The sequence below is a fragment of the Labrus mixtus genome, chromosome 22, assembly GCF_963584025.1.
Source record: "Labrus mixtus chromosome 22, fLabMix1.1, whole genome shotgun sequence".
Lineage (NCBI taxonomy): Eukaryota > Metazoa > Chordata > Actinopteri > Labriformes > Labridae > Labrus > Labrus mixtus.
In genome coordinates, this window is record NC_083633.1 from 14,521,380 (window position 1) to 14,543,656 (window position 22,277).

The following is a 22,277-nucleotide window of genomic DNA, read 5'->3' on the forward strand; positions in this document are numbered from 1 at the left end:
TAGAAGCAGAATGATCAGTGGCAGGACATTCAAAGGTTAACAGGAAGGCTGTGGCTCAGTGGTAGAGTCGGTCGTCTTCAACTGGAAGGTTGGGGGTTCTATCCCCAGCTCCTGCAGCTACATGTCCGATGTGTCCTTGGGCAAGACACTTAACCCCAAATTGCTCCCCCTGATTGGTCGGTGACATGTGAATGTGTATGAATGGACACTTTACATAGCAGCCCCTGCCATCATTGATTTAAATGGGTTAGGGGCGGTGTATTTTAAGATATAAGCTCAGACAATATAGGTGCACTGACAAAGGTCAAAGGTCAGGAAAAGATGAAACCTGTTTATACCTAAGGAAACTTAACATGCAGCTCTGCAGCTTGTAAAAATGGTTTCCCATGAGTGCACATGCCGTCAGATCTGCAGTGTTTTCCCATCACTTGGGGTCAGCTCTTTTACGGGCAATTGCAGCAATGGACGGAAAGAAAATGGATTATTGTACGAGCCTGTTAAAGTTTAAGCTAACAGGAATGCTTACACTTGCATAAACATTTGCTCAATGCAAGCAGACGTGATGTAAACATGTTAAAAAATGAAAACGTACAGAAGACTCACAGACTCAGGAAGAGCCAAAGGTATGAATTTAAATGAGTAATTTCTAACATGTTAGTCAGAAATTTAGTTTTGTCTGCGTTGGAAGTGAATATGTTCACATTCATCCTCTGTGTTTGACTTATCTTTCATCTGTGTCATGATTCAGTAGACGCTGTTAAACCTTACTGGCATTAGCTCAGGTTAGTCCACATCTGTGTGTGTGTGTGTAAGTGTGTGTGAAAGGTTTGAAGGGTCCTGATCAAGTCAAGCTGCTGTGATAGCTGATAGGTCTGTGACAGAGACACAATGGCCTTCAAACAGCTTAAACTGGGATTAAACCATTTCTCCTTCTTCCAATCTGCTGCTCCCCTGAGGAATCTCTCTTTCACTTTCTTTGTCCCTCTTTCCCTCTCTCTCTCTCTCTCTCGCTCCTTCATTCCCAACATGATGATTTAAACTCTGCTTCCCGACACCCGGTAATCCCTCCGTGAAAAGACCCCCCCCCTACCTCCCACTACGGAGAAAATCTCAAATGTCATCTTGTCATTAATTCAGTGCTTTTCATTGAATTCCTGTACCGATCTTTACATTATGTCGGCCAAAAAGGATTTCATGACAGCATTGTATTGCACAGCATTGTTAATCAGATTTCACTGTCATGTTAATGGTAATAACAGAAAGCATCTCCAGAATGTGCTCGGGGTGGCGGGGACTGCAGAGCCCAGTGAATGTGTGTATGTGAACACATGTGGGGTCAATAAAGGTCATTAATGCTGTTAAAGCATTAACATGACACTTTCTGCGGGGGGGCTTTTATACCCTTTTTGTCAGAGGACAATGGATAGGGTAGGAAATCAGGAAGAGAGAGTGGGGAAAGGAGACACATATCAGACATGAACCCAGGATTATGAGATTTAATGTGTACATTCTAAGAACCTTTACAGACAATTTGTTGGTCACAGACTTTGATGTTGTATTTCGCGTGTTTGCATGTTTGCAGGCAGATGAAGGACCAGTCGAAGAAGGTGGCCAACATGAAGCACAAGGAGCAGATCGAGAAGAACAAGAACGCCCAGCTGATGGACGAGGCCAAGAAGAGGGAGGACAATCTGAACGAGAGCTCCCAGCAGATAAAGGTGAGGAAGGGGAGGACGCTTATACTAAAAATGACGGTTAGGGGGAAGGACGGAAGAAAAGTTTCCCTCCTTCTTCCTGTCCTACCTTGAATTGTGTCTGCTATCATAACAATGCTTCATCATGACGTGACGACTGTGACAGGGAGCAGCCTGAGGCAATGTCAAACACGCTCACTTTCTCTTTCACACACACACACACACACACACACAAACACGCACGCATGAGGAAACTCTCATTCTGTTGACTGACGGGGATGATTGACAAGGAGCACAGATGGAAGATGGAGAAAAATGGTAGGAGAAGTGAAGGAGAGAAAAGAGATAATTAGAGGAGACATAAAGGATTCTAACTCCAAACTAAAAAAAAAAAAAAAAAGTGAATGCTGCGGGTTTTAAAAACTTCCACGTGGTGTGGGAGCATCTCCTAATTGTGCGCCGGGTATCATATGACCACAAGATTAACAACAATTTGTGGTTTACTTCACATTTCCTTATTTATGCGGTTATCTTACACTTCTACTGTACCTTTAATTTCACCCTTTTTGACCCTAATTTCCTGACTTTTTCTTCCTGATTTTTCTCATCCCTCTCCTCTTCCAGTAATCGTTAACCTCAGTGGCCTCTCTGATTAGAGGCAGATGAAAACACTCTTTATGTCTGTGTGTGTGTGTGTGTGTGTCAGTATAAGTGTATTCTCCCTCAAGCTATGATTGATCTCTGGTATACGGAGCTTAGAATTTGCCATTTCTGTGAAAGCATGTGGTTAGGAGATGAGCTGATGAGCTGTGTGAGTCATTCAGACTTATGAGGCCACAGTGGTTACAACCGTAACTAGATTGTGTGTGAAATGTAAGCCATTCTGCGTAGTTTCACCAGCGCTGAGGCCTGCAAATGGAATGCGAGTAACCGTAAATTCGATTCAATACAATAAGCAGATTTAATCCAATTAAAGCCAGTCTCAGTCTGCATAGTTAGACACGCAGTAATGTTGGATGTGGAGCAGGGCACAGATTCACAGCACATGTGTTAGAGATGTCCTGGAGCTTTTTGTTCACGGCCACTGTAATGTGTCATTATGTCTTCCACCCCCTCCTGACTCCTTCACTTATTAATTTAACGCAGATTTAACTCAGTAATTCAGCTGCCTGGCAAAAGGAAACATAAGTCTTTACTGGTACATGTTGTCATTTAACCTAGAATCAACTCCATGTGTGAACAGGAATTCCCAAGAGTTCTGAAAGGCAGATGCAGATCAGATTATCTATTTCAGGAGTCTTCTGCAGTTTTATCCAGTGACTAGAATGTGGAGCATTAAAGGTTTTCATTCTGTGGACATGTTAAGCAGGATGTGACAGGAAAAGTTTCTGTAACGAGTAGCTGATGTGCTGAAGTAAAACACGATGAGGTGTCAGACTTGATGGATGTTAATTCAAAGAAGGTTTTGTGCTCCACAAGGGTTTAAACAGTCGTATTTTTGGGTGGTGTACGCTTGACATTAAAGCATCCCTTAAAGAATATCTACACGACCCAAAGAAACAGTTTGATGACTTAGGATTGGAAAAAAAGGATTTGTGCAAAACAAAAGTATCTGGGGATGCAGAAACTATACAACAACTATATTAGGTTTGGTTTATGTTGAAAGTTGCCATCAACAATAATCCAAACCTGCTATGCTACAGATGAAACAAGTCCAGACGACTGCAGCTTCAGAGATGGATGTCCAAACATTCATTTGATCACAACTATGGTTGAACATTTCATACATAGATTCATGGTGCTAGAATCATGAAATCTAGTGACTTTGTAGTTTGGAGTTTATTTTTCTGCACAGCTTTTGGATCACTTGGCAGAATATTTGGACATTGATCTTCCCCTGAATACTGATAACACTTGGGACCGCGTCACGTTCATCTTACGACATCATCATGTCAAATTTTAACTTGTCCAATTCTTTGTTTGTTAGGTGCCTGCAAATGCAGTGACATGTTTGTCATTTCTCTCTTAGAAATTATTGGTTTTCAAAACTAAATACACGATGCTATGAGGGGACATGGTAAATCCTGCTGTAAACATGTTAAAATTGCAACTTCCAGTTTTTTTTTTTTACTAAATACTGATTGAAACCACACATATTCTCAGTGTTGCAAAAAGCTTGTGCTCTTCTTACATTGCACACTTTCTCTCTGCAGGACTCCCTCCGTCAGAAGGAGGAGCGCATCGAGGAGCTGGAGGAGGCGCTGAGGGAAAGTGTTCAGATCACGGCGGAGCGGGAGGTGGTGCTCGCCCACGAGGAGCAGGGACGAACACAGTCTGAGAAACAGGTACTGTCTCTCTCACAAGCAAGTACCCACAAAAGTGTGTTCCTGCATGTCTAAGGAGAATCCTCAACCCCCAACCAGTGAACGTGTGTCACCCAAACCTCCCCTTAATACCAACTCCTATCAGTTATTCACACACACATCCTCACTGCAGAGGATTTCCTTTTTTTCTGTTTTTGTGACGCACAAGGAAGCTCACATAGATCTCTAATTCAACATAGAAACTCTTTTTGACATAGCTAAACATCCCTATGCTAATAGTGGCTAAAGGCAGTGGCAACACACTTTCCTGTGCCAACTGAGCAGATTAAGGTGTGTGTGTGTGTGTGTGTGTTTGTCCAGTCACTCCTCATTTGGAGGAGAGGTAAATACATCTCTATTTACAAAACAGCATCTATTTTGTCTGCTGCAGCCGGCAACACACAAACAGCTTCTTCTTAAATGCAGCAGGAGGCGACCACTCCAATTTGTAATCTTTTTCATCTTTGAGAAGACAGGAGGAAAGCTCATAGGGGAAGGGTTCAGTAGATTTAACCTTAGACCAGACAGAGTTTGTGTGTGTGTAGTGTGTGTGTGTGTGCAGTGTGTGTCGTTCCTCTGGGTACCAGTGACTCAACCGAGGCGTAGAGATGGGAAATGTTCCTCAGAGCCTGGATTGGTTTTGACAAGTGGGAAAAAACAGTGTGGGCTGTGAGGATAAAAACTGCCTTGAGAAAACATCAAGCGGCTGTAGCTGTTGGCAAAACGGCTGAAAACCATTGTTATTACTGTGTCTGAACGCTGACCGTCCTCTCTGACCTTCACTTACCGGGCGGATTCTGGACAGACACCTAAAGACAGGCGGGCAAACTTCTTTTTTTTTTACTGCTGACTTGCTCTTCTGTGGTTAATGTTTTTGGTGAGGCCAAGGCAACATGTATGGACATGTTACCATTCAATAGAAGAAATTACATTTAAATCGTTGTTAAGATGCAGAAGTCTCAAATATGCCACGTATCACAGGCAATCATTTTTTTAAACAGTGTTAAGGAAAACTTTTGTTTTGATGTAATTAGTGATGTATTTTGGAGCATTTTAGGGAGCAATCCAGTGTCGCATATATCCAGACAACTTTAACAACAAAGTATGTCTTTTGTTCTGTAAATATCAGTTAAAACATTTAATCAGTCTTATGATTTGATGGTGCTAGTCTTGACTTTGATATGCTGTAGGCACAGATGTATTTTTTGGTTGTCATTGTTAAATGTGTTGAAGTTTAGAGTTCAGAGCACACAGGCTTAAGGATTTTAGATTTTCACATTTACATAAATGGGATCAAGTCAAGAAAAAACTAAAAAGAACCAAATCCAGGATGTTTAAACTCCTCCATTGACTGACTCTTAATTTGTTTACGGCTATTTCGCCAAGCTATCACATTCAATTTAGCAGCGATATATTACTTTTTTTTTTTCCAAGATCCTTAATGTGGCACCTTTAATTAGACAGAGTGGAGGGCATTGAGGCCAGGACTGGGTGCTGGAGAATGTTGTCGTGTCTGAAAGAGGAAGAAGAAACACGTCAGCGTGCGGTGAACGAGTGGAGATTGCAGCCAAACTCTCAGTGCAATCCTCACCCAACATCAACATCACTAAGTCAGCCTTTCAGCGCAGACACACACGCGCAAACGCATGTTGCACATGGTCGTTATAGACAGGATGGTAGTACACATATTTCACCCTAAAACACACTCTCACACACACACACTCAAAAAACATGGCGGAAAGAAGTGCTAACAGCTATTTCAACAGCACCCGAGCACAACATTACATTCATGTGGAGCCAGACTCTGGTTTTCTTACTGGAAATGTGTCTTTATATACACGAGAAAATTGTAAATAAATATTTTTGTGTTCCCGTTTCACAACTGCGTCACTGCAATTACCCTTTCACATAATGATTTATAAAATGATGACAGAGGGAGAGACAATTTCCTCCTTTAATGAGGACGGCCTGTTCAAAGGCACACAGTGCTTATTACAGCTTGGGTACACACACAAATGTAGCCAAACCAGCTACATTAACACACAAACCCTAGTCATGTTTTGGTACACACACACACACACACAACCCTTCACCTTCAATATACACATGAAAACCTGTGTGTAAGTGTGTTTGGAGATTCATGCGGCAAAGTCAACTACATGAAACTTTTCTTAACCTCTTCTACAAGACATGAGTCACTTTGGTATGTGTGATCATTGGAGAACAGTGTGTGTGAGACAGGGAAATTAGTCAGCCATGACACACTCCATCTGTCCCTACAGCCACCAAACTGACCACAGACGTCCTCTCCTCCCACTTTTCCATCTTTTATTAACCTCACAATTCTTATTCTTGAACATAACGAGCCTTCTTCTTTCTCGCTTCCATCCTGTTCGAAATAAAGTTCAGACACATAAAAAAAACGAACATATTCAGAAAAACTGAAGGGGTTGCTGTCCTCCTCCCATCCAGCCTGTTCATGCACAGCCGGGCCTTGTCACTCCTCACCCCTCCCTGCATCCCTCCATCCCTCCATCCTTCAATCTCTATATCTCTGATGTCAGCCAAAGGTCTTTCTCCGTACTTGTTTCCCTTCCATGTCCGCCTTCTCTGTCCTTATTTTATTGTCATGTGTTTCCTCTTTCCATTTTCTTGTCTGAATTGCATTTTTAGCACTGCCCGCTTGTCTGACTGCTCAGAGTGTTGGTCTCTGTCTGCACCTTTATGTCTTTTATCTCACTTTCATGTGTTTAGCATTTGTTTATTTTGCTTCCACTCTCTCCTAGTGTGCTTCAGAGTTTAAACCGTTTCACTTCAGCATTCTTACAACTTTTCTCGTTCTCCTCTCTCCTGTCTTCTCTGCTTCCCCCTTACATGTGTGTTTATCCCTCCTTGTTTGTGCGTCACTGTTTCCAAACCTTTAATTGTCCCCCTTTTATTTGTCCTCTATTATACCTCTCTCTAACGTTTGTACTGTCCTATCTCCCCTCGGCCCTCTCCCCTTCCTAAGTCCATTTTTGTCCCTTATTTTTCTTTACGCCTTTTTTCTTTCCCCCACTTGTCTTGTCACATTTTTTCTCCTTTTTTTCCCTTGACTGTCTCCATCCCCTTCGTTTCTCTCTCTCTCTCTCTCTCTCTCTCTCTCTCTCTCTTTTCATACGCAGCTCTCTCACATTCCAATGCATGAGTTCACCACAGCCGGCTTTAGGTGGTCAAAGGTAACAAATAATCATCACCAACATAACTCGCCACTTTACTGTAACATTTTGTCATTCGTTCATCTTTTTTTCATCCTGCTTTTTCATATTTTAGAGAACATTTTTATTAGTGAATAGCATGATGGGATAATAGAAAAAAAATCTTTATTTACTGCCTCTGATATGTGTCACATTCTGTAACAAAAAAACTCTTTGTAGATTTGACCTAAATTGAACTAACAATACGATATTATGCAATCATACCATACCATACCATACCATACCATACCATACCATACCATACCATACCATACCATACCATACAATACAATACAATACAATATCATACCATACCATACCATACCATACCATACAATACAATACAATATCATACCATACCATACCATACCATACCATACCATACAATATCATACCATACCATACCATACCATACCATACCATACCATACAATACAATACAATATCATACCATACCATACCATACCATACAATATCATACCATACCATACCATACAATATCATACCATACCATACAATACAATATCATACCATACAAGGAGTTTTAACTTCTTTTTTTTCTGCTCATGCCATCTGTTTTTGGGTGAAAAATGTTTTTGACTCTTTTCTTTTTATTTCTGTTTGGGGTTCTTCCTCTTATTCTTCTTTTTTTTTTAAGTATCTGAAGACAACATATATGTGCTGCTGTTTTTGTGCAAGTACATCTGTGAAACGGTCTAAACATGTGTGTTTTTGCACATGTGTGTAGTGGAAAGCCAGATCATCGTCATGCTGTGAGAAATACGGCGATCCAGACACTTGTACCTCACAGACATTAAACTGACAAACTGATATACACCCGGAGAGAGACTCAGATCAAATATATATCATATCATAGAGGAGAAAGAAAAGAAAGAGAGAAAAGAAAACACTGAGAAGAAATATGACATGTTTGAAGCTTCTCATGTCAAAACAGAGGAATTATAAATTATAAAATGTCAAAAGCAGAGTCACTGTCAGAGCACAGAGAGAGCATGAGGAAGACAACAACACACACACACACACACACACACACACACACACACACACACACACATAAATATGAAGACTTGTATCTGCAAAAAGAAGCAGCACATTAAAAAAGTTCTCAAATATAAGATTTAAATGTCTTACTTTGTGTGTGTGTGTGTGTCAGGTGGAGGACCTGCTGGTCGCCATGGAGAAAGTGAAGCAGGAACTGGAGGTGATGAAAGCCAAGCTGTCATCGACTCAGCTCTCACTGGCCGAGAAGGAAGGTCACCTGACCGCCCTGCGAGCCGAGAGGCGGAAACACCTGGAGGAGGTCCTGGAGATGAAGTAAGAAAACACACACACACACACACACACACAATTTATCACTCTTATTTATGTTCACACATAAAACAGCTGAACATTAACACTGGATGATGCAAACTCTGTGGGACTCTTGTGTCATTTGTCATGTTTTACAGACACAACGCTGACACACACACACACTGAAAAATGTCTTCCTAAAGATCTGACTGCACATTCCAATGCCGTTACTGTATTTGGTTTTCTGTTTCTGTATTAAAACGTACTATAATGCAGATATGAAAGCAAAGGATACGAGTCTGCGGCTCCATTTAAAGCATCTTAAGGCTTATTTATTAGTCCAAAGAGCTAAGAGCAGTAGTGGGAAAAAGGGTAAACTTCATGCTTAGGCTTCTGTGCAGGCATCACGTTGCTGCCACTTGATTATAGTCATATGATTCACATAAATATCTCCACTGTATTTGCTCATTTAACCTTTACTTACTGTGCTTGCCTCTTTACACACCAGTTAATACATACAAGGTAAAGTTTCCCACCTGCTGTCAGTTACTCCAATTCATAAAACGCAGACACGACCTTCAACACTTCCCCTGAAATTAGCAACCCTTATGATATCTCCAGTTGTTCCCATGTTGCCTCAGTGTTCCAGGAAGGTGGCCACAGGTCACACTGACGTGAACTTCACCCGACACCTCATCAACCCTCTCTTTCTTCTTAACTTCCTGTCTTTACCTCTCTCTTCCCTTTCTTCTTTTATCTGCCCTCTCGTTCTCTCTGCACTTTAAAGCCATAGAAGTAAGTGGTGTGTTAATGCAATAACCATGTACCGCTGTCCAGCTCTTCCTATGATTGATGACATACACAGACAGCCGCACACACTCATGCACTAGCCTCAGCTCAGTGTAAATTCTAATGTTGTTTTAATAGATGGGTTTGCACTTTAAGTGCAGCTGAGAGGAGTCCAGCAGAGGACGATTCTCTGTATTTTCTGCTGTTTTACATCCTCACTGAGACCTTACAACCAGCTCTAATTTAGTGGAACGACGCTTTGGGCTGAAATAGAAGCCAAGGATAATGTCCGTATTAGCGTGTCCTGCGAGTTTAAACACGCTGGGGGACTATCTTTTACTGAGGCATCATGGGAAAATGAGGGCATGCACTGTGTGATTTAGCTTTCCTGCTCTCTGCTTCCAAATATTCTACTAACTTTGAGTTTCTCCGCTTATAAAAAAAGAGAGAGAGAAAGTGTGTATGTGTACAGCCGTGTGTCCATTCACAGGCCAGGTGAGCGAGTTATTGGCCGTTTTATCGGCGTAGTAACAACCCGTACGATTATTACAAGCATCAGCGCTTCAGAATGCGTGGCCATGTTTTCACATGTGAATTCGATGTGTGAGCGTGCACTTGTGCAAGCACACGATGGATTTATTGAAGTGCAACGCTCCTCGTAATAGACACACACATGCATTGTTACTTCATGTACACACACACACAGACAGAGATCGAGCAAATGCACAATAACAGCAAATTCACAGATGTTACAGTTTAAATGTGACAGATGTATAATGTCAGCTTTCTGTATTTGATTATTTTTCTTTTGACTATTGTTTGACTACTGCCTGTATACTGATGTTAGAGGATCAAAAGTAGCTGTCCCACTAAATCAAACACTGGAAACACCTTCTTAAAAGGCCTCCAAGTATAGCCTGCATACCTCATTCATTTGTGATTCGTTGACCCCTTTACTATCATGCCCTCCCTCTGCATAAAGCATGATATTTGCTCTGTCTGCAGTAACGGACTCTTCCCACATATTTGGTGTATTATGTATTTCTTCATCTTTTCCCCTCTCTGTGGAAAGTTGAGATGTTTCAGGTAGCTGCTAGTTGTCTCTCTGTGAGTTATACACATTACGTTACCGCTAATATTTTTCACGAGACATTAGGGTTTGGTCAGCAAATACGTCATTTGATTCTGGCTTTCTCCCACGTGTAAAACATGAGCTGTTTAAGGTGGCTGCGTCCTGTGTGTCCATATATCTTAGTGTAATGCACATGAAACTGTCTCTGTGCGCGCAGGATGCCGTAACTCTACGGGGTTTGATGTCTGATTTGTTGCCCAGTTTTACATCGGTGTGAGGTTTAATGTTACTGTAAGACATGATATATGACACTGAATGTTGCAGAGGTTTCTCCGACAGACATGGAATAAATTAACACACACAGGAACACATGCGCACACACTCACTCCCATGCAGAAATATACCAAATACAGCTGCAGTATGACAGTCTGTCTCGCTTTCTCGCCTTCTTCTGTTTCCTCCCTTTCCTCCTCTCATTTTTTCATGCACATACTTTCAAAACACACACATGCTAACACACACACACACACACTGTAATGTATGTGTGTTAGTGCCTATCTATCTTTATGCCAGAGTTTTCACCAGCTGCCTGTTCTGTATATGTCTTCTTTTACGCCAACACTATGCTTACCTACACTCCCTGATGTGCATTATTCATGCATTGCATGTGTGTGTCTGTGTGTTTCCAATTACAGTAAAAAAAAAACTAGTGTTCATCTTGTAGAGAAAGAAGGACACAACATTCTCATGTGTAATATTCATTTAAAACCACACACAAACACACCTATCCAGAGACAGATAATACACAAACATAACTACACACACATCTGCCCTGCAGGGCTCCAATATGCGTCTTTCCCACTGATAAATCATCTGCCGCGACCTTCGCACACACAGACACACACACTCGTAAAACACACAGGGACATATTTTCTTTGCGATATACATTAAATATGCACATGCTCCTTTTCTTCCCAGCCTCATGCGGGCATGTGTGTTGTCATGTGTTTGTACAGTTTAGAGTAGGACGTTCGGTGACTCTGTAGGTGTGTGTGGGTGTGCGTGTGTGTGTTTGGGTGTGTGTTTGGCTGGCAGTGTGAGGAATGTGCTGACAGTGTGTGTGTGTAGCAGCAGGGCTTCAAGTCTGAAATCCCAATCTGGAGCAATTCAAGATAATTTAACTCTCTGATGTTCTGCTTTTCTGACATTCAACACATACCTCTCCGTCTCTCTGCTGCTTTCTCAGAGTCGTCAAGTCTTCTCTTAGCTCATACATTCATTTCTCTCTCAATCATGTACCGTATGTATTAACAACACAACAGCCACAATCTATTCATCTGTCAGACCAACAACAAAGAAACAAAGATTTTTTCTGTATTTGACTTACCATTTGAAGACTAACTGTACTCTACCGATCATTATAGATTTAATCCAAACCCATACATGTAAAGATCCACGGATCGCTTCAAATTAGCCACCGCTATTCCGAGTGTGCCTCTGTATTTTCTGATGTAATTCATTATTTTAAATGTTTTTTTTTGCTGTGATAGCCTACATCAAAATAGCGGCCACACTTTGATCTTTAGATCTTCAGATTTAGATTTACACCTTACACGGATCAAGGAACATCATTCTTACACTTCAGATTAATTTAAATTGAAAACCTGACAGTTGTTGCTGCTTCCTGTTTGTACAGTATGTGAAGCCAACACAATGTAATGCAATGCCGGGTTTAGTACAGCTTTGTGTAACCTTACTCATAATAACAACAATAAAACTATGAATTATAGTTATAATTCTATAAAATATCTGAATCAGTATGGTTATCGGTACATATGCATCATATTTGGATTGGAACTTAAGTGGATGGGTGCATCTCTACAGAGAAGGTCAGAGGAGAGGAGATGAGCAGGAATAGAGAAAATGAATGAACAAAACAAGGAGAAGAAAAGCGGTGAAAGAGGTCAAGGAAAAGAGTAATAAATCATTATTTTTTGGTTGCGGGGGGAAGAAGGAGGATAATAAAACGAGAGGACTGAGGAAGAAATGTTTTTATGGCACAAAGAAAAGGAGGGAAAGCAAAGAGGAGAAAGACAGCTGTCCAACAACAACTTAGTCGAGCCAACAAAACTGCATGATATCCCGGACAAATTATATTTCCTCCATCTCTGTCTCCCTCGATTCTAACTTACATCCATCAATCTTTTACACTACGATTTATATATCGACTGTGTTCGTGATTACTTTATGGTCCTTTCCCATGCAGGCATTCAATAACCTTTCTCGCTGTTTGAGCTCAATTGCTGACAAACATATCTGTCCTTACTGATCTTGACAAGAATTGTACACATTTTGCAACATTTCAAACAGATATACACTCCATTGCAGTTTATATGCAGGTTTAAAGTTTTAAAATGGATTGTTAAGGAAATCACTCAAACTGCACAATTAAAAGTCCATGCTGCATTTGACAGATTTTTCCCCAGATGCAAATGGACAAAAGTTCCAAAAACAAGCAGCAGATTGAGGCAGGTTACTTCAGTCTGCTTAAGTGGGGAAATAAAACATCACATTTTAGTAGTTTTCTCTATGTGGGGGAGCCTGCCTCAGGCTGTGACAAATCAGGTGTAAAATAGTGATTCACTGAAATTGTTATGGGTAAAGCGCCAAAATCTATTTAGAATTACTGGAACAGGATCTTCTATTTGCTGAACAGAATTTAAAATAGTGCTTTTAGACGATTGAGCATCTAGAATTAGAGTATGTTTACACACAAAGAGTTTATTTGCACGCATGCACAATGGGACTATAAAGAGAGTCTGCAGAGACACAAAGTTACCGTGCTGCCTTTAGTCTCCTGCAGAGGTAGTATGCCTGATGCCCCAAGGTGAACACCATAAATTGAATTTATTCCTCCTCTGCTGCTCTGGTCTTTGTTTTATCTCCCACTCAACCTCCAACCATCTCCCTGCATCCTTCCCTTCATTCCTTCTCTCCATCCCTTGCTCAAGCATTCCTCCCAAACTCCTCATTCCTTGCATCCTTCCTGCCTTCCTCTTCCTCCATACCTCTTTCCATCCATCTCTCCATTTTGAGTCTGTCTGGAAAGGTCATTATTCCCTGATTTCCATCTGGCAGGCTGTGTTTCTAAACTTGTCTGCCCGTCTGTGTCTTCACCGTTGTCACGACATAGCACAAGAATTCATTTAAATTGATGCATTTATTTACCTTTTTTCTGTTTTGATGGCATGCGTGTGATAGAGACAATATCAAAAAGGTCAAGTGATAAAAAGATTAATGAAAAAAGACAACCAAAACAAACACGCACACACACACACACACACACACACACACACACAGTCACATACAAAATTAGATGAGACAGCATGACTGCTTAGAAGCTTTGAGTCTCAAGGGAAAGCTTTGTAATAAATTCACAGATGCACACACAAACGCACACATGCACAAACACACACATGCATAAAAATACACCCTCCCACACAGATGCATGTACACATGCTTATGGTGCACTGCCATAAGCTCAAGACAAGTGCTTTGATCCCGTCAGACAGCAATGAGATTAATCCACACTGTGCCAAAGCAAGTCGGTGGGTGTGTGTCTGTGTTTTTTGTGTGTGTGACAGACATGTTCAGAGCTTAGTATGACAAAAAGGGGCACGCAGTTCTGACACTTAGTCTTACAAGCTCAAATCAGGGCGCCTCGCTCTGCGTCTCTCCCCCCCCCCCCCCATATTTTCCTTCTTGCACTCTCTGTACTTGTCTTTCTTTCCCTTTTCTCTCTTTCTTTGTCTTTCACTTTCCTTTTTGATTTTTTTGTCCCGTTTGAGAGAAAGGGAGAGAGATCGAAACAGGAGAATTGAAGCAATAAAAGTTTAACTTCAGTTCAAAGTTTCATTCAAGTAACTGGGTTTTCTTGAAGCTTCTGAAGCCTTGAAATCCAGCGATCTCCTTCAGAATATACTGCAGAGAAAAAGAGAGAGATTTGTTTCTTCGTAATCGTAATTTTGTGTGTAATCTGCACATGTATTGCAGAGCTCTCACATGAGTTAGGAACTAAATTGAGCTGAATTAGAAACAAGTACGAGAAGCCGAGAACAAGAGCAAAATGTTCCGGGAGATGGAAGGGAACCAAACACATCAGAACAAAAAAGAAACAAGTGGAGGGAAAGAAAACAGATAAAGGGGGGGAGAAAAAGGATGCGGCAAAACCTAAACTGGCCTGTTTTCCTTGGCTGATTACAGGTTGTGTGTGCCAGGCCATCAAACAGGTCATTAAACAGCAATTAAAGAGGGAGAGGGTGCAACTAGGAGGAAAAACATATCAAAAAGTAGAAAACAAAACATGCTGTCTTTTTAAAAAGCCTCTGATTGTACGTTAGGAGAGCCAAAAGATTAGATTTCTTCTCTGGAAATAATAAAACTACAATAGATGGACAGGGAATACAGAACAGGACAGACTAGTTACTGACTTTAAATTGGCTTGTTTTAAATGTTCTGTAAAGAAAGAACAAATAAAGAACGACTGAGAAACAACAGATGTAGTTAGAGAACTATAACATGATGGCTGTGAAATCATCTGTATAGTCAATGTTATACATTATTACGCAACAACAAAGTCATGATGTCACATCCATATATAGAGTAAATAACCATGACGGTGTTTTGAAGAAAGCCAAGTACAGATTTCGACCTTTAACTCATTGGCAAAACGTTTTCTGAGGTCATAATCAACTAAAGACGGAGGGGGATTTTCTCATAAACTTCTGTTACATAGGATTTATTTTAAGGTACTTCCTCGCGGGGTAGGTCCAGGTTTTTATGTGAAGATGCATCCACGACACTTTGGATGTAGCGATCACTACAGCGATTATATCTGTGCAGTTTGATGAAAGCCAGTAGAGTACAGCTGAACCACAGGGGGCGTGGACAGTTACAGTAGACGGACAGGAGCATCTTTTTCAGTCTCACATTGTCAAATCAAGTCATAAAAAGATTTTTTTTTTTTTTTTTTAAATCCTCTTTCACAAACACTGTGGAATCGCAGGTGTCCATTACTGTGACTGGTTAGTGTTACAGTAGTGAGTTTGTGCTGACAGATTGTGAGCAGATGTCTTGGTCTCTGTGGCAATGCGTGGTAATGGATTCACTGTAAAAAAAAACCTGAGTGAAGACAAAGCTGCATCTTTAGTCACACTTCTCACCCTGTGTATGCGTTTGTGTGTGTGTGGTCCCATGGAAAACGCAAACTCCCGTGGACTGTGGATAATGCATTTTTACACCTTTCTTATCAGTCACAGTTGTGTGTGTGTGTGTGTGTGTGTGTGTGTGGGTGGGTGTGTGTGTGTGGAAGACAGAGAAAGAAAGAGGTGAAAGTGTTTTTTTTTATTTCAAAGAGAAAAAAGGTAGCGTGAAAAGGGGAAATGTGTCAAGAACAGATCCTCATTCTGTCATGCAATAGTCCCACCTGCCCTCCTCTCTCTCTCTCTCTCTTTCTCCCCCTCATACTGCCTTTGTCTCTCTACCTTGTCTCTCACAACTCCTCCCTCCCTCTCTCCCTCTTCACGTCTCTTTGATTTGTTTTCCCTCCAAATCCTCCAGTTATTTTATTCCCTTCCCTGTCAATGCTGTTTCTCTCTCTCTCTCTCTCTCTCTCTCTCTCTCGCTCGCTCTATATTTGTAAGTGTGTGTAAGCCTTCTCGCCTTCTTTCTCTAAGCCTCTCTGATGTACAACAGCTCCTTGAGGGGAGATTTTCTCTTTCTCTCTCTCTCACACACACACACACACACACACACACTTTCTTATCCTGCGCACCAGCTTTAACCTATTTTCCTAACACTCTCTTTCTCGCTCTTTCTAACTGTTTCTTATTCTCTCTGATGGTCTCTCGTCCCGTCTCTTCCCTCCGTACTAAATCATTCATATCCAGTGTCTCTGACCCACTTCCACTATAGTTTGAAACACACACATAGCTTTTAAAAAGATCTCGCCAAAAACCCCGCTGCTCTCAGCGTGTTATTGTGTCTTATACAGAGGGCTCCTTTAATCAAAGCAAAGTTTCTTCCAAATCAGGACCTATGCTATCCTATGCTAACCACTTAGCAATTTTTTCCACTTTTTACCATTTCTCACTTAATGAACAAGTAAACTTTTCATATTTGTAAACACATTTTGCTTTTTAGCTCGAATAAAAGCAAAGAGGGCATCCTTAACTGTGATTCTCGATGATCCATTTTATCATTACTCTGTACTTTCAGCCGACCATCCCTTTGATGTTTCCTTTTATTTAAAGTCGCCCCTCGAGAAACAATTTCAAAGTTTTGACACGCATAAGAACCGCATTGGGTGTCCATCATTTTCTCTAATAACTTCTTTTATAATCTCGTTAAATGGAAAGTCTGCTCAAATTGCATTGAGACGCTATGATATTTTTTCGTCGTATTGGATATTTTAGTCATATTTGATCTTTTATTTTGAAAAATGTCCCTGGCTGTGGTCCTGATTTTACTGTATAGTTTTTGAGATAATTAAGTGAAACTTTGTGTTGTCAGTTTTGCAGGAGAAAAATCAGGTTTAAATGGCTTTCTATAAACCGATGCTTTATTGGCTGTCTCTGCTTTGATGCTGCACACATGGCAGGCCAGCTCAAACGAATGCTTCATAAAACTGCTCTGATGTGTGTATTTGTCATCCTGTGCTTTCTCTCGCAGGGCTATAAACCAGTAAGTGTGTCTTTGTGTTATGTGTGTATCGGCAGCAAAGACTTTAAATGGAGGGCAAAGTAGAGGACTGCTTGTCGGATATATACATGTTGTGTACCTTTAACATACGTGTTTGTGTTAAACAGTGTGGGAATCCTAAAAGAGAGCCTGACAGCGTCACGTCCTTTATACTGAATTCTGCTTCTTAACTTCTTAACTTCTGACTTCACTTTTTTCTTTCTTCAGTATTTTCAGCTGTTAGAAAAAGAAGCAGTTCACACTTCAAACCTGTGAGAGAGAGAGAGAGAGAGAGAAATAGAGAGAGATAGAGTCTGCACAGAGCAGATGAGAATAGGGGGGTTCAGTGCTCGCTGCTTGTCTGCCCCAGGACAGAAGCTGTCAGCTGGGAGAGAAATACTACACTGCAGGGCCCCACTCTGGAGACTAAGAGACTGAACTAGTAGCTGTGTGTGTTCATGTGTGTGAGTGTGTGTTGTGTGTGTGTGTGAGAGAGAGAGAGAGAGAGAGAATAAGGGCGAAAGAGACAGAGACAGACATGAGAGAGGCAAAAACAGAAGGAGAAATTAGAAAAGGATTTGATTTTGCATCCATGGGTAGAAGAAGTTTATGCACAGTCATGAATGCCAGAGCCAGCCGTAGAGTTGCATGTGTGGTTTTGTGTGTGTGTTTGTGCCTCTAGGCAGCATTAGCTACCACTCCGAACCAGCTGTGCCCTCCTGTATATGTATACCTGCATCTCTACTGTGCCCTCTTCTCCCTTCAAAACGTTTTCTTATAATTCATTTATTCAAACTTTCCAGACAATCTTTCTATATACCTCCTTTTTTTATGACTCTCAGATCATTCATGGACTGCTGTCTGGATAGAGAATAAAGCAAAAATCTAAAAGGTCCCTAATGGAGGGAAAATTAGCTGCATCCTTTGAGACATCCTCAATGTTTTATGTAGAGGCTCATCAGCTGTTTTAATGTCTTTACCTGCCCTGAGGCATCCCAGCTAAGACTGATCTGACCTCAGCTTGTGTCCAGATAGCTACAGCTTAAACTCTAAATTATAGAAGTAATACATGTATTTATATGGCACTTTTTTCGTCGCATTTTCTGTTACAATAAGGCAGGTTGAGCTATTTTATTCTGTTATTTCAAACCAATAAAATGGAGGAAAAAAAACATAATGCCTTCTCTATTCTCTGATGCTCTAAGATCTTGTTTTCCCTGGAAGATAGGAGTATTTTTTAGACATTGTAATGTGAAATCTACGTACAAACGTTGGTATTTAGTGCACATTATTACATCAACATGACATTTAATCAATGTTTCTAAGTCCTCTCTCCTTCCGGAAAAATGGATGTGCAAATGTAATTTGCTTGAATACTCTTTCAGTTTCTCACAACTGGCCAATAAGGGAGGAGTATGTTTTCAGAAAATCTTTGGAAATGTCCAGCTAGCTTGAAAAGGTCTGAACATATCTTGTTGTTCTCTGAGAACCAGCATGTAGAGGAATCCTCCCCGTTCAGAAACGAGGTCGAGCATGACAGGAACCGAATCCTCCCGGGGTTAAAGTTTGAGCTCTGGCGTCCTCCAAGCAGCCTGCTTTGTAACCAGAGCGGACAGTGTCACACCAAACAATGGAGAGCTGCTTTGTTCAGTCGGAAACAGAGAGCAGAGAGAGAGAGGGGATTATTTCTAAAATAGCTCCGTGTTTGTCTTAGGCAGAGGCTGGCCAATGTCACACCAGGCTGAATCCACACACACTTTATTCTTACACACACCTAAAGCCCTGAATACACACAGACAACTTGTGAACATGCACACGCACTGAAATGCCCCTGAGTTATGCTGTCACGAACATAGACATACAACTGTTTCATGAACGCACACACACACAAACACACACTGTAGAGGGCGACAGTATAGTAGAGATAACACAGCACACACGGGAAACTGCTTTGGCGTGTGTGTGCAGAAAAATGCGTGTGATCTAAGACCAAGCATTAGTGTGTGTGATAAAGTGAGGGGCCTTAAGTGGTTTGAGGAAGGAGTGAGCCCACGAGTGTGTGTGTGTGTATGCGTGTGTGCCAGGGTTGGGGTCAGGTGCCTGGCGAGTTTGCATGTATCTGCTTACTGTCTGCCTTGTCGCCACGGCGATGACATCATGGCACACGACTGCCAAACGACGGAAAGAATGCCTCCCGTCTTCTTTACAGACCGAGGGAGAGGAGAGATAGAAGGAGGGATGAAGGTCTGAGGGGGAGGTGAGGAGGAGATGAAGAGTGCATGGTGGGCGAGAGACACTGATAGTGAGTTGAGAGAGAGAGCCTATAAGGAAGTGGGAAGATCATTTTACCATATATGGAAACATTAAAGTTTTTGGATTGAGAATAGATCTTTTCTGTGAGGATTATGAATCAAATTTGACTTTTCATAGGAACTCAGAAAGCCATTTTCTCAACTAAATATCTCAATTAAAGAATATTTTATATATTTCACCCCGTTATTAAAGTGTACAGTAGTGCGGCTAACTGATTGCTTAGCTGTGATTCTCTGCTATACAGTATTGTGCTGCAGACAGTGTTTAGAGTGTGTATTCAGAGTGCAACCTGCATCAAAATTAAGTCATGACACCATTTATTACTCACCCCAAGCATGTTTTGTGCATTTAATGTTTTGTAAATGATGTTTTTCAAGACAGATCATATTGAGAAACGTGCTTGATTGATGTTTCTGTGACACATCTGCCAGATAGTATAATTAAAGTGAGCTCTATTTTTCCCACTTGTTTAAGTCTAGGTTTAAACATTGTTAAATAATATACCAGGAATGTGGCCTTGAACATGTTCAACTCGTCCCAGCTCAGCAGGTCTGGACAGTGTTTTAATGTCTCTTACGCAATTTTGGTCAACTTTTTTTGTCCAGCATCGTTTGTTTTCTTAGCCCCCTTCTCTGAGTCCCATCTGTGCCAACACATTGTTTTCAGGAAGTGTTGTTGTTGGTCTGCATGCAGGCTAACAGTAGGTGACATTTCTGATCAGTCGAAGAACAGATTCAGAGCCAGACTTTTCTTCACACTCAGATTGATAAATAGACTCTGGGGCGTGCAGGGCAAAAATTCCCACAGCTTTTAAGACAAACAAAGTCGCCAAATAAGGAAGTATGAATATTTGAGAGGTAACCTTTATGACAAACTTTCATTCTTCGCTCACTGTTCGCAGACCTTCCTTTATCTCACTCTGCCCTCCTTATTGCTGCAGAGCGGAAAGACTTGAAAGGAAAGTTACAGATCTGAGGCCGCAGATCCACTGGGAGCCTTTCCTCCTCACCGCGCTGGCTGCAGCTCTCTTTTTGAGTTTCAACAGAAAGGACACATTGCCAGCAAAGCAAGGATCATACTGTGTTTTTAAGCACCCTCAGACAGCAGAATTATTCAGAGATTTGAAAAAAGAGATCTGCACTTGAAACAGATTTTAATGATCACATAGTAACAGCAGCAGCCACATCCAGCACTTGTCCTAAGCATGTGTTTAGCTGTAAAAGCAGAATGTTGTAAGTGTGCCCGTCTGTGTGTGAGGGGGAAATGGATGGGAGACGCATTGAAAGGCTCAGAATGAAGCGGGTGCATCTGGAATAAATATCATTTTATCACCAGGGTTTATAAGTGCCATGTGCTGGCAGGTAACCCTCAGATATGGTATAAAACTGAACGCACTGTTAGCTTTAACAAGACGAATGTTCCATTAGCCTTCCTCTCTATGTGTGTATGTGTGTGTGTGTGTGTGTGTGTGTGTGTGTGTGTGTATGCGTGTATGTGTGTGTGCCAGTAAAAGAAAAGTCTCTGACAGAGATCCAATGCCTCAAAACATGGAACAAAGAAAAGTTTTGACACACAAAAGGAAGTCCAAGAGCTTTAAAAGTTGAGTATTTAAATGGTCTGATGACTGATGAAGAAACAGTAAGATTACCATCTGACATCAAGTCAATCAATTTTGTAATTGTCCTCGATTTGAGCTCTTGCAAATGTAAGGTATTTGAGTTTAGTTTCATATTGTCCCTCCCTTGTATAAAACATACAAAGAAACCCAGGCCTAGGTACAAGTTTGAGATCTGTTGGTGTTCATGCAGCACCTCTTCCAAAACCTGAAACTCTTGAAAGTTTGTTTTTCCTTTTTTTTGTGTGGTGAAAAAAATCTATTTTTTACCCAAATATATCATGACTTATTGACAAATACAAGATGTATAGATGTACAGTATATAGTTCCATGAAATATAAATGTTTACTTTAATCAAAAACAATGATTCATCCATATTTATTCGTCTAAAAAGTTTTTGAATACTAAGCCCAGAGGAGTCTTAAAGCGACCAGAAATGTCCTGGGAATCAATCCGCCAACCCCATTCTCAACCCCCAAGCCCCTGCTCCTGTCAGATTGCAGCAGCCCAGATGCATGATGGGACACTTGTACGCTGACAGTGTGGTTCGTGAGGTTACGCAAAGAATCTGTGGGTGTTCGCACAGCCCAAACATGTAATCTGTCTTCATTTAGACACTCATCACTGCATTCCTCCCTGCACCACTGTATCTGTGTGTGTATGTGGGAGAGGAATATCTTCATACATGCTTATAAACAGGGTTGGTGTTCACGATTGGGGATTGGGGAGAGTATGCCCTTCGTTCTTACTGTTGGCAATTTTTCGCACATTTCAGTTTGATTTCACATTTTGACTAAGAGAAGCGTTAACATTTTCAAATGTACTTTATTATTTATATTAATTCTTATTCAAATAGGCAGTTAAAGAAAAAAAAATACTTTTATAAAATGTTTTCAAGTCTGCATCTATGTCTGAACTGATTTCATGTGTGATTGTATGTGGCCCGTCTTTAAGACATGAGCGATTGTGGATAACCATCATAGTTCAGATTTCCGAGAATTCAGGGACTTGGGTGTCCTCGGAGGGGACTGAGCCAGATCTGTGGCAGATGGGATGGATGGGAAGCGGCTTGTTGCTTCCCAGCCACAATGCTATTCTATCTGTCAGCTCCACCGTCCACACAGGGAGAGAGAGAGAGAGAGAGGGA

General features: G+C 41.2%; 1 protein-coding gene across 12 annotated transcripts in view; it reads left to right on the forward strand.

The window, feature by feature from the left end:
- The window catches only part of LOC132956260 (ELKS/Rab6-interacting/CAST family member 1-like), a 103,612-nt gene that overhangs the window by 50,442 nt on the left and 30,893 nt on the right, over positions 1 to 22,277 (forward strand). For 7 of the 12 annotated variants that reach the window (XR_009665991.1, XR_009665992.1, XR_009665993.1 and 4 more), the window contains 3 exons: positions 1,583 to 1,718; positions 3,908 to 4,039; positions 8,467 to 8,627. Coding sequence is in view for 8 of the 12 variants with exons in the window: in XM_061029600.1 (XP_060885583.1) it covers positions 1,583 to 1,718; positions 3,908 to 4,039; positions 8,467 to 8,627 (429 nt within the window). In the remaining 4 variants the exon portion in view is untranslated. Of the gene's footprint in view, positions 1 to 1,582; positions 1,719 to 3,907; positions 4,040 to 7,221; positions 7,276 to 8,466; positions 8,628 to 22,277 lie in introns of all 12 variants that reach the window. The other 5 variants (XR_009665990.1, XM_061029598.1, XM_061029599.1 and 2 more) reach the window with 1 other exon arrangement.